This window comes from Zalophus californianus, chromosome 2, assembly GCF_009762305.2.
Source record: "Zalophus californianus isolate mZalCal1 chromosome 2, mZalCal1.pri.v2, whole genome shotgun sequence".
NCBI lineage: Eukaryota > Metazoa > Chordata > Mammalia > Carnivora > Otariidae > Zalophus > Zalophus californianus.
Window position 1 is genome coordinate 166,704,977 of NC_045596.1, and position 13,571 is coordinate 166,718,547.

The 13,571-nt window shown below is 33.1% G+C and overlaps 1 protein-coding gene across 6 annotated transcripts in view; it reads left to right on the forward strand.

The window, feature by feature from the left end:
- ADAM18 (ADAM metallopeptidase domain 18) overlaps positions 1–13,571 on the forward strand; it is a 191,827-nt gene that overhangs the window by 64,875 nt on the left and 113,381 nt on the right. For 5 of the 6 annotated variants that reach the window (XR_003520893.2, XM_027599514.2, XM_027599511.2 and 2 more), the window contains 2 exons: positions 10,421–10,557; positions 13,386–13,569. The exons of the other annotated variant lie outside the window; for it this stretch is intronic. Coding sequence is in view for 4 of the 5 variants with exons in the window: in XM_027599514.2 (XP_027455315.1) it covers positions 10,421–10,557; positions 13,386–13,569 (321 nt within the window). In the remaining variant the exon portion in view is untranslated. The remainder of the gene's footprint in view (positions 1–10,420; positions 10,558–13,385; positions 13,570–13,571) is intronic. 6 annotated transcript variants of the gene reach the window in all.

The following is a 13,571-nucleotide window of genomic DNA, read 5'->3' on the forward strand; positions in this document are numbered from 1 at the left end:
TTGGACTTCAGAGACAAACACAGCACCTCCAGTGGGGACTGGAGTCCCCTACACTAACACCCTTTACCCCTCACCTGGCAGGAAGCATCATTATAAGGGCAAGTCAGCTTGTGAATCAGCCCAACAGCCCTCTCTCTCAGAAGACCAACACAGGCCTCCACATGTACCAAGTATACTGATTAAAAAATGCTCCAAAGCACTGGAGACACATGTTTCTCTTTTCTTAATTTTTTAAATTTTCAAATTTTATTTTTTTATTTTTATCTTTTATTTTATATATATATATATATATATATACACACACACATACACACTTTCTTTTTTTTCTCTTCTTTTTCTTTTTTTTGGTATCAGGCTTATAATTTTTTGTTTATTTGTTCGTTTGTGTCTTTCTCTTATTTTTCAGATCAGGCTTCTTATTTTTTTCTCTTTGGAATCAGGCTTATAATTTTCTGTTTGTCTGTTTGCATTTTTGTTCCTTTTCCCTTTCTCTTGTCTTGGATCAGTCTTCTTCTTCTTCTTCTTCTTCTTTTCTCCTCCTCCTCTTCCTTCTTCTTTTCTTTTCTTTCTTTTTTTTTTTACAGGCTTATCTTGACAAACAAATCAAAGCACACCTAGTTAAAGGTCCAAATACTCCCCACTCTAAGCAAGGAGGAATTCTGTAGAGGATGGACCAGTAGGAAAGAGCAGCCAAAAGACAACAGTAGAGTGTACACAGCATACACCAGAAATATTTCCTGAAGTTTTTGTTGTTGTTGTTGTTGTTGTTGTTGTTATTATTGTCTTGTTGGGTATTTTACTTTTTCTTCCTTTCTTTTTTGGACAAAATGACAAGACAGAGAAATTCACCCCAAGAGAAAGATCAGGAGGAAGTATTCACTGCCAGGGATTTAATCAAAATGATTATAAGTAAGATGTCTGAACTAGAATTTAAAACAATGATTATAAAGTTACTAGCTGGGCTTAAAAAAAGCATAGAAGACAGTAGAGAATCCCTTACTGTATAAAAGAACTAAAATCTAGTCAGGCTGAAATTAAAAATTCTATTATTGAGATGCAGTTCCAAGTGGAGGCCATAAAAATGAGGATAAATGAAACAGAAGAGAGAATCAGTGATATAGAAGATAAAGTGATGGAAAATAAGGAAGCTGAAGAGAGAAAGAAAACTAGTAGATCACAAAGGGAGACTTAGAGAACTCAATGATCCCATAAGATGAAATAATATCCATATTATAGGGGTTACAGAAGATGAAGAGTGGAAGAAAGGGGAAGGATTATTTGAACAAATTATAGCTGAGAACTTCCCTAATCTGGGGAAGTAAACAGGCATTCAAGTCCAGGAGACACAGAGAACACCCCCTCAAAATCATGAAACATAGGTCAATACCTTGACATATTATAGTGAAACTCACAAATTTCAAAGATAAAGAGAAAATCCTGAGAGCAGCTCAGGAAAAGAAGTCCTTAACCTACAAGGGTAGACATACAGCTGGCAGCAGACCTGTCCTCAGGGACCTGGCAGGCCAGAAAGGACTGGCATGATATATTCAATATGCTAAATGGGAAAAATTTGCAGCCAAGAAAGGCAATCATTCAAAATAGAAGGAGAGATAAAGCGTTTCCAGGACAAACAAAAACTAAAGGAATTTGTGAACACTAAACCAGCCCTGCAAGAAATATAAATTAAGGGGATCCTTTGAGCAAAGAGAGAGCCCAAAAGTAACAAAGAACAGAAAGGAACAGAGACAATCTACAGGAACAGCGACTTTACAGGTAATACCATGGTATTAAATACCATGGATTCATATCTTTCATCTAATTACTCTGAATGTAAATGGACTAAGTGCTCCAATCAAAAGACACAGGGTATCAGATTCAAGAAAAACAACAACAACAACAAAAAAAAACAAGACCCATTGTTATGCTGTCTACAAAAGACTCATTTTAGACCCAAAGTCATCTCCAGACTGAAAGTGAGGGGGTGGAGAACATTTATTATGCTAATGGACATCAAAAGAAAGTTGGAGTAGGAATCCTTAAATCTGACAAACTAGATTTTAAATCAAAGACTGTAATAAGACAAGAAGAAGGACACTATATCATAATAAAAGGGTCTATCCAACAAGAAGATCTAACAATTGTAAATATTTATGTCCCTAACTTGGGAACAGCCAAGTATATAAATGAATTAATAACAAAATTAAAGAAACACAATAATAATACAAAAATAATAGGGGACTTTAACACCCACAGCAATGGACAGATCATCTAAGCAGAAGATCAAGAAGGAAACAGGCTTTGAATGGCACACTGGACCAGATGGACTTCACAGATATATTCAGAGCATTTCATCCTAAAGCAACATAACATATTCTTCTAGAGTGAATGTAGGACATTCTCCAGAATAGATCACATACTAGGTCACAAATCAGGTCTCAACTGGTACCAAAAGATTGGAATTATTCCCTGCATATTTTCAAACCACAGTGCTTTCAAACTTGAACTCAATCACAAGAAAAAATTTGGAAGGAACACAAATACATGGAGGTTAAAGAGAATTCTACCAAAGAATGAATGGGTTGACCAGAAAATTAAAGAATTTAAAAAATTCATGGGAAGGCGCCTGGGTGGCTCAGTTGTTAAGTGTCTGCCTTTGGCTCGGGTCATGATCCCATGATCCTGGGACCAAGCCCTACATTGGGCTCCCTGCTCAGCAGGAAGCCTGCTTCTCCTTCTCCCATTCCCCCTGCTTGTGTTCTCTCTATTGCTGGGTCTCTCTCTGTCAAATAAATAAATAAAATCTTAAAAAAATTTCATGGAAACAAATGAAAATGAAAACATAACTGATCAGAACCTTTGAGATGCAGCAAACGTGATCCTAGGAGGGAAGTATATAGCAATACAGGCCTTCCTCAAGAAACAATAAAAGTCTCAAATACACAAACTAACCTTACACCTAGAGGAGTTGGAAAAAGAACAGCCTAAATAAAGCCTAAATCCAGCAGAAGAGAAATAATAAGGATTAGAACAAAAATCAATGGTATAGAAATTTAAAAAATTAACAGATCAATGAAATTAGGAACTGTTTCTTTGAAAGAATTAATAAAGTTGATAAACCCCAGCCATACATATCAAAAAAAAGGACCCAAATAAATAAAATAATGAATGAAAGAGGATTCTTTCATTCCAACCAATGTAACAGAATAGAGAATCCAGAAATGGACCTTCAGCTCTATACCAATACCAAAGAAAAGTAAATAATTATAAAAGAATATTATGAGAAATATATTCCAACATATTAGGCAATCTGGAAGAAATGGATGTATTCCTAGAAACATATAAACTACAAAAACTGAAACAGGAAGAAATAGAAAACCTGAACATACTGATAACCAGCAAAGAAATTAAATCAGTAATCAAAAATCTTCCAACATATGAGTCCAGAGCTGGACGGCTTCCCAGGGGAATTCTACCAAACATTTAAAGAAGGATTAAGTTTGTAAACTTTTTTACAGATTTTGGATACTAGCCCTTGGTCTGATGAGACATTTGCAAATAACTTCTCCCATTATATAGCTTGTCTTTTGGTTTTGTTAACTGTTTCCTTTGCTGTGCAAAAGCTTTTTATCTGATTTGTTTCCCTTGCCTTTGGAGACATGTCTAGCAAGAAGCTGCTGTGACCAAGGTCAAAGAGGTTGCTGCCTGTGTTCTCCTCTAGGATTTTGATGGATTCCTGTCTCACATTTAGGCCTTTCATCCATTTTGAGTTTATTTTTGTGTAGGGTGTAGGAAAGTGGTCCAGTTTCATTCTGCATGTGGCTGTCCAATTTTCCCAACACCATTTGTTGAAGAGACTGTCTTTTTTCCTTTGGATATTCTTTCCTGCTTTGTTGAAGACTACTTGACCGTAGAGCTGAGAGTCCATTTCTGGATTCTCTATTCTGTTACATTGATCTATGTGTCTGTTTTTGTGCCAGTACTGTATTATTCTGATGATTACAGCTTTGTAATAGAGCTTGAAGTCAGGAATTGTGATACCACCAGATTTTCTTTGGAAAAGCTTTTTACTGTTTTCTGTAGTGAGAATGCAAACACACATGTGCACATGGGCACACACACACAAAAGTGTGTGTATAGACATTTTACCACTTCAAATAGAATGTGGAAACGTTAACACCATCTTTTAGGTCTCAAATCATATACTATAAACATAAAATAAGTAATTATGTAGCTTACTAAATTTTACTTTTAAATACATTTAAAACTATATCACACAAAATTAGCATTTTATTTTTAACCATGAAAAATAATTTGTTATCAAATGAAGAGAAAGTTTATTATATTTTCCCATTTAGTTCCTCTGGGTTCATACCTGATGTTACAGGTTTTCCTTTATTATCATTTTATTTTTATCCCCAAAAAATTCTTTGGTCATTTTTTTTTTAAAGTAAGGGTACTGCCAACATAGTATCTTAATTTTCCTTCATTTCAGAATGTCTTTATTTCATCTTCATTCTTGAGGGTTATATTTGCTGGATTAAAATAGTGAGTTGACATTTTTTTTTTCTTTCAGCACTTGAAAAATATTGTGCTATATCCTCTGTTTATCGTTATTTCTGATGAGAAATTCTCTGTTGTATGAATCGTTGCTCCTCTATAACCAATGTGTTGATTTTCTTTGGCTGATTTCAAGACATTTAAATATTTTCTCCAGGGCACCTGGGTGGCTCAGTTGGTTAAGCAACTGCCTTCAGCTCAGGTCATGATCCTGGAGTCCCAGGATCGAGTCCCGCATTGGGCTCCCTGCTCAGCGGGGAGTCTGCTTCTCCCTCTGACCCTCTTCCCTCTCGTGCTCTCCGTCTCTCATTCTCTCTCTCTCTCAAATAAATAAATAAAATCTTTAAAATAAATAAATAAATATTTTCTCCAGCTATTTAATCATGATGTGTCTGCCATGATTACTTTAGGTTTATCTTGTTAGAAATTGGGGACGTTTTAGCCATTTTCCTTCAAATATTTTTCAGCTCTGTTCCCTTTCTCCCCTTCTGGGACACTAATGGCATTGATATTTGATCTTTTGCCATTGTTCCACTGCTCCTTGTATCTCTGTTAATTTCATAAAGAACTATTTTCTCTCTGTTGTTCAGATTAGATAATTTATATGAATTAGTCCTTAAATTCATTCTATCTCTAACATGTCCATTTTGCTACTAAGTCCACCTACTCTGATTTTATTTGTTTATTATTTATTTGTTTATGATTTCTGTAATTTTCTGTTCTATAAATGTCATTTTCTCTTTCCTTATATTATATATTTCTTTGGTGAGACTTTATGTTTTTATTTGTTTTATAGATTTTGTAATTACTTGTTGAAGCATTTTTATGATAATTTATGAAGGATTTTACTTCAGAGAATGTAATATATGGACTATCTTGGGTTTGCTGTCTGTTGATTATGTTTTCTCACTTCAGCTGAGCTATTTCTGGCTCTTAATATGATAAGTAATTTTGGACCACATCCAGGATATTTCTGAGAAATATGCTATAAGACACTAATTCCTATTCAAATCCTCCATTTCAGAAAAAAGTTTTGTTTCTAAAAACACATTCTAGATCAGTTCTATGGACCATTGTTTACATCTCAATTTAGTTTTCATGGCCTTGAGAGATATTCTTCGACATTATGGACATTATACATGCTATTAGGGAGTCCGGAGTCTATTGTTTTTCTCGATGACTGGTGATTTTTTGTTTCTTTTATCATGCAGTGCTCTTGGTTAAATTCAGAATGGCAACTGTAGACAGTGGGCAGCAGCTCTGGACTCAGTTGAGGTCTTTAGTTTTTAGCTAGGTTCAGTGTTGAGGCTGCTCCATGTATGAATGTTTCAGGAGTCAGCCAGAAATGTGGGAGACAGAATTTGGAGGATTCTTTTTCTAAAATCTTCCCTTTTGCATATCTATACAGCAGCCACCATTTCTTCATGTCAGATGTTTAATTTCCCAGGCCTGGAGTATCTTTTCTTTTTTTTTTTTTCATGAATGGTCTGTGAACCCACATGCCATGTCAATTACACCTGGCCTTAGGCTGAAAGTCACAAAGACTGTCACTGTTTATAGGTATTTCCTTTGAGCATGGACTTCCAACAAGTAATGCTAGCTTCTGGTGGTTGTTTTTTTTTTTTTAAGTTTTTATTTAAATTCCAGTTAGTAATATCAGTTTCAGATGTATAATATAGTGATTCAACACTCCCATACAACACCCAGTGCTCATCATAACAAGTGTACTCCTTAATCTCTATCATCTGTTTAACCCACACCCCCATCTACCTCCCCTTTGATAATCATCAGTTTATTCTCTATAGTTAAGAGTCTGTTTCTTGGTTTGCCTCACTCTCTCTCTCTTTTTCCCTTTGTATGTTATGTTTCTTGTTTCATTTCTTAAATTCCACATATGAATGAAATCATATGGTATTTGTCTTTCTCTGACTGATTTATTTTGCTTAGCATAATACTCTAGCTCCATCTATGTCTTTGCAAATGGCAAGATTTCATTCTTTTTTAATGGCCAAGTGATACTCCAGTAGATAATGCTGCTATAAACATTGGAGCACATGTATCCCTTTGAATTAGTGTTTTTGTATTCTTTGGGGGAAATACTTAATAATGCAATTGCTGGATCATAGGGTAGTGCTATTTTTAACTTTTTGAGGAACTTCCGTACCGTTTTCCAGGGTGGCTGCACCAGTTTGCATTCCCACCAACAGTGCAAGAGGGTTTCTTTTTCTGCACATCCTTGCCAGCACCTGTTATTTCTTGTGTTGTTGATTTTAGCCATTCTGACAGGTGTGAGGTGATACCTCATTGTAGTTTTGATTTCTGTTTCCCTGATCATCAGTGATAGTGAGCATCTTTTCATGTGTCTGTTGCCATCTGTAGGTCTTCTTTGGGAAAATGTCTGTTCATGTCTTCTGTTAATTCTTTAGCACTTTTGGGTATCATGCATGGGGAAATAAGTGTAATAAGATCCAACTCCTTCCTGACCTGAAGCATCTATTAGATTCTATACTATAGATTCCAATTTTCTGTTGAAACTATCTAATATTCATTTATTATTAAAAATGGAGAACATTTTTCCTCTATTTGCATGCACACACAAACACATGCCATAGCTCTCCCTCCTGCCCCCAGCATTATTGAGGTAAAACTGATAAATAAAGTACTAATATATTTAAGTTGTACAATGTGATAATTTGATATATTTACATTATGAAACAATTCCCATTATCAAATTAATTAATTTATTCATCAACTCACAGTGTTATGTTTTATGAGAATGCTTAAGATGTACTCTCATAACAAATTTCAAGTATATAATACATAATTATGAATTATAGTTCCCATAGTTATATTAGACCCTCAGAACTTATTCATCTTATAACTGGAAGTTTGTACCCTTTGGCCCACATTTCCCCATTTCCCCCTTTCCCTAGCTCCTAGCAACTACAGTTCTACTCTCTGTTTCCATAGTTTGACTTTTTTTAAAGTTACCATATATAAATGATATCATACATATTTGTCTTTCTCATTTTACTTAGCATAACGCACCCCTGGCCATCTATGTTGTTGCAAATGGAAGGATTTCCTTTTTTGTGACTGAACAATACTCCATTGTATAGATAGACTACATTTTCTTTATCCATTCATCTATTGATGGACATTTCTGTTGCTTCCAAAACTTGGCTATTTTGAATAATGCTGCTATTAACATAGGGGTACAGATAGTGATTTCATTTATTTTGTTTATATAACCAGAAGTGGGTTTGCTGGCTCATATGATAATTTTATTTTTAATTTTTTGAGGAACTTCCACACTATTTTTCATAATGGCTGTACCAATTTACATTCCCACCATTAGCTTTTCTCCACATCCTAACCAACATTTGTTATCGCTTGTCTTTATGATAATAGTCATCTTACCTGGTGTAAGGTGATATCTCATGGTGGGTTTGATTTGCATTCCCCTGATGGTTAGTGGTGTTTAGCATCTTTTATATACCTGTTGACCATTTGTATGTATTCTTTGGAAAAAAATGTTTATTCAAGTCCTTTGCCTATTTTTTAATTGAGTTATTTGGTGTTTTGCTATTGAGTTCTGAGTTTAGGAAATGACCCAGCAATATAAATAGGAGTTATTTTTTATATAATTCCTTATTGGATATATGGTCTGCAAATATTTTCTTCCATTCCATAGGTTGTCTTTTCATTTTGTTGATTTTTTTCCTTTGCTATGGAGAAACATTTTAGTTTGATGTAGTCCCAATTTACATCTTTTTGGTTTTTGTTTGTGTTTACTCAAGTCTAATTAACATACAGTGATATGTTAGTTTCAGGTGTACACTATAATGATTCAACAATTCTCTACATTTTTCAGTGCTCATCAAGATATGTGTACTCTTAATCTTTTTTTATCCATTTTGCTCATCCTCCCCCCTTCCCCTCTGACAACCACCAGTTTGTTCTCTGTATTTAAGATTGTGGTTCTCTCTCTCTCTCTTTTTTTTTTTTCTGTGTTTGTTCATTTGTTTTGCTTTTTTTAAATTCCATATATGATTGAAAACATGGTATTTGTCTTTCTCTGACTGACTTATTTCATATAGCATTATGCCCTCTAGGCCAAACCATGTTGTTGTAAATGGCAAGATTTCATTCTTTTATATGCTGAGTAATATTCCATTGTGTATATATACCACACCTTCTTTATCTATTCATCTATCAGTGAACACTTGGGTTGCTCCAGTAATTCCACCACTTGTTAATTTTCGCTTTTGTTGCCTGTGCTTTTGATGTGAAATCCAAAATATCATTGCCAAGACCAATGTGAGGGAGATTTTTGCTTATGTTTTCTTCTAAAAATTTTACAGTTCTGGTCTTATGAGTAAGTCTTTAATCCATGTCACATTAATTTTTGTGAGTGGTGTAAGATAGGGGTACAATTTCATTCTTTTGCACATCATAGCTCTTTTTAATCTGTAGGATCTGCTGTGATGTCCTCTTTTTTATTCCTGTTGTGATTTGTGTGTGTGTGTGTGTGTGTGTGTGTGTGTGTGTGTTTGTGTGACTGTGTATAATCTGTCTTCCTTTCCTGCACAGTATAACCACTAGGTTATTTTATTTTTTGTATGACTTTATACAGGGGATTTATTTTTAACTGTATAATTATGGAAGTACAAAACCATGTCTTCTTTTTCCGAGCTGGCAGTAAAAGGTCAGCTTCTGGTTATTACAACTTTCCCTAAAACCTGGTGATCAGCCAGATATCATCTTTCATGTTCTGCTGTGGCTTTAAGTTTCTTTTAAATTCTGTTATTGGGATTTTGCCTTTCTTTCATGCTTAGCTCTTATAGGGTAAAAAGAAAGGAAACCATTTACTATTAGCTATTAACTAATTTTTCCATGTTTTCATTCACACACTTGCACATACATACACAATCTTCTTTTTTTTCTTTTAGGTATGAATTACTTAAATTTTATCATAAATTTCACTTGATGTAGAAAAATTAGAGAAACTAAGTATTTTGCTTGTGATGATCAATGGGATGAGAAAGTTTCACAATTTATTTATTAAAGTTAAATAATATGACATACCACTCTGCACTGCCAGCAACCTTTTAAAAATAACTTCTCATTCCAAGTGTTTTTACCATGGCTTAGTTTATAACTTTAATTTTTGTTATTTTTTGTTTTTACTTTATTCATTATACCATAACATTTTAATGAGCTCCCATACAAGCACCTTAATCCTATTTATATTGCTGGATCATTTCCTAAATGTTACACTTCAGCTTAAATACTAATTTACAAATATTAAGCGTTATACTCCACCTCAAAATTCTCTATTGGAGCACTTCATTTTCTTTAGAACACTTTTCATGATCTCTTTGTATTTGGGAAGTTTAAGTCTCTTGTTTATTTTTTTTCTCCCCTTCTGTAATGGAAGTGTGATAAAGTCCATTTCTTCATGCATACCACTACATTTTCATCTTCTGTTTATGTGCTTGACACATGTGTATATTGAATTAATGTTTGTTAATTGGATGAACTGATTTAATGAGAAAGTTAAATAAATGTGTTTTATGTTGATTGCATCCAAAATACTATGGCTATAAAATTTGAGCCTGTCAAATATTAAACCAAAAAATACTTCTAGCTTGATCATTCTTTACACTGTTGCATGATTCTTAGTCAATTAATCAGTATGGATAGTCTTATCAATGACATAACAAAATAACATGTTGTAAAATATGCTTAACATAAAAACTATTAAAATATAAAACTTTATAGGAACAAATGTTTTAATGTATTACTTGCTTTTGTTAACTTCTTGTATGATGGTTTTCCCTTCAATCTTCTTTATTTTTAGTATCCAGATACAATAACTTTGGAGGGATTTTCAGTTATTATAGCTCAACTACTTGGGCTTAAAATGGGATTAACATATGATGATATTGATAAATGTTCTTGTCCAAGATCTACATGCATAATGAATCATAAAGCAGTGTAAGACTCTTTTTCTTCTTAATTAGTTTCACATATATATTTGTGAAGTTGTTTACAAGGTGTGATGATTTTCTTATTTTTTATATTCAACTCTGTCAAAAATTGGAAAGGTATGTTGTGCACAAAGAGATATCACACTAACAAATTTGTCTAAGTGATATGACTCCAGAAAAGTGGTAAATTACATGAATAAGAAATGCTCACTTGGGGGAATTAGAGGGAAATTTTTAAGATTTATGAAGACTGTGAAATATTATGTAAACATGGTGCTATTGTTTTGGTTGTTGTAGTATATCGCATTCAAAGCAAACATCTAAAATTACCCTCAGTGATCTAGTACTGGCAGCTTTGGCTAGAATTTTAAGAGAAAGTAAAAGGAGGAAAGGTTTGAGGAAGGAAAAAAATTGTCCCTATTTATGGATATTATGATTGACTACCTACATATATTAACAGAATCAGTATGCAATTAGAACAACAACATTAAAAATTTATTAAGATGGGAGAAACTACATATTATCTATAGACTGAAAGAAATGAAGAGAAGAGAGGGAAAAGACGATTTTGGATATAATGAAGACTTAAAAACAAAATAATTGAGTAAATTAGAGAGGATAGAATTTAGTGCATAAGTAGAGAGAGAGGCTGACTTTTATTGGAGCTGAGTATATTCAATTATTGTTATGTTAGCAGAGTAAATAGATAAAGATGTAGGTAGTTTGGTTAATGGAGGTATAAAGATGAGGACAATTTATTCTGAAGTTCAGAATAAGGTGTATAAAAGCCTGGATAAAAGATGTGAAACACTTGTCTTGGAGCCTAGAAATTAGAAATGACAAGAATGTGATAGGATTGTTGGGCTTTTTGAAGATATACTTAATATTAGTAATTACAAATGTAATGTGAATTCAAACAGCATGTTATTTATTCTAGTCCATATAATTTCAGCTACCAAAGTGTATATATAAAGAAAGTAAATAGTTGAGGTTTTGCCAAGTTAATGTCCATGGGATTCAAAAAGGGTTAGGGCTGCTGGAAAAACTATGTTCCCCTAAAATAATTATTTCAATTTTTCCTAGCCCACCCTTGGAGTTTGGGATTAGAAATTAAAGTACTTTGAAATAGTTGCCTTAGCTCAACTATTTTATAGTTGTCTTTAGACCTGAATGGTAATCTTCCCCACAAAAAGCAAATCAATTAATATTTATTTTGAAATGTCTTGGTCTATTAAAATTCTATATACTTAGGCTAACACATTCATTTCTTCCTTTCCATGGCCATCTTTTAAGCAAAGATTTAAAAAAAATAAATTGCTTTGTATACACTTTAAGCAAAAGTTCCAAGTTCTAATTAGTACTTTTAATTTTTACTCAAAAAGTATGTGACCCAAGTAGAAAATAACCTGTTTCTCTTTTTTCTTTTTAAATTTTTATTTAAATTCTTGTTAATTAACATACAGTGCAATATTGGTTTCAGGATTAGAATTTAGTGATTCATCTAAGTCTCTGTCTATTTTTAAACTAATTTTGTATAAAAAATATCAGTGCTCAAAATTTGAAGCTTTTTGCCTGAGAATGGCCTGCAAAAGTGGAGTGGCACTGATAGCTATTGAAACAAAGTAGTTAAAAGTAATAGAAAATTGCTTAAATAATATTATTCCTTGTGATAGGCTTCCCACTTTCCCATATTTATTCCATTACAAATGGCTGTCAGTGAAAGCTAAAGCATTCCTTTATTTTCTTGCTCTCCCAACTCCAAAACCTTAGCAGCTGTACATTTATTTCCTTAGAGGCTCAGCTATGGCTGTTTTGGAGTTATTATTTCAGACATGATTGCTTAGATTGACACTGTGCAATAGAAATAAAATGTGACCCACATATGTAATTTTAACTTTTCTAGTAGCTGCATTAAAAATTTTTAAAAATCAGATGAAGTTAATTGCAGTAATATATTTTAATAATATATTTTATTTAATCAATATATCAAAAATATCATTCCAACATTCAATCAACATAAATATTGTTAACTGGATATGTTATATTCTTGTATGTGCATGTGTATTAATAGAGGATGTTTATGAAAGAAAAGAGTCCAGGATTACACCAATGTTATCCACCTGAGAAACCAGAATAGAGTTGCCTGGAACTGAGAATAGTGAATGGCACAGTCTTGGCTTAAAAGACCAGTAGTCAATATTGTACATAGTTTTTAAAAATGTCTATTGGAGATCCATTAGACATATCTTCTAAATATTCCACTAGAAATATAGCTGTGAACATGAAAATAAAAACCTTCACAGAACTTATATTTTAGTGCACAATTTAAGTTACATAAAAACAAATTTAAAAAATACAAATGAGCTTCTTTTTACATGATGCAAAAGTACCATGTAGAATAATAAATATTGACAGTGGAAGAAGAATGCGGGAGGGGACACAATTTTATATAATGTCAAGAAAGACCTCTTTGGAAGATTACATTTGAATAGACATCTGACTGAAATGAGGGAGGGAAGCTTTGGATATATGAGAGAAGAGCATATTAGGTAGACAGAAAGATAGATGATAGATAATAGATGAATGATAGGTAGATATTTAACCATTACACTTTATTGCTTTCCTGGAAAAATACATTTTCAATGGCATTTTTAAAAAAGAATGTTAAAGATAAATAATGATAAATTAAAATTTATTCATGCTTGTATTCATCTCTGATCAGGTACAAATTTTTCATTTGTCATCTTGCAATTCATATCATTATATATGGGGGTATTATTTAGGTGGAGTTTTATTAGCCTGAGGATTTACCTGAAGATTATTATTTCATTGTAGGGGTTCCAGTGGTATAAAGATTTTTAGCAACTGTAGTGTACATGACTATAAATATTTTGTTTCAAAATTTGAGGCTAAATGTCTTCAGAACTTTTCAAATTTGCAACCAGTATATCAAAATCAATCAGTATGTGGTAATGGGATTTTGGAACCTAATGAAGAATGTGACTGTGGCAGCCAAGAGGT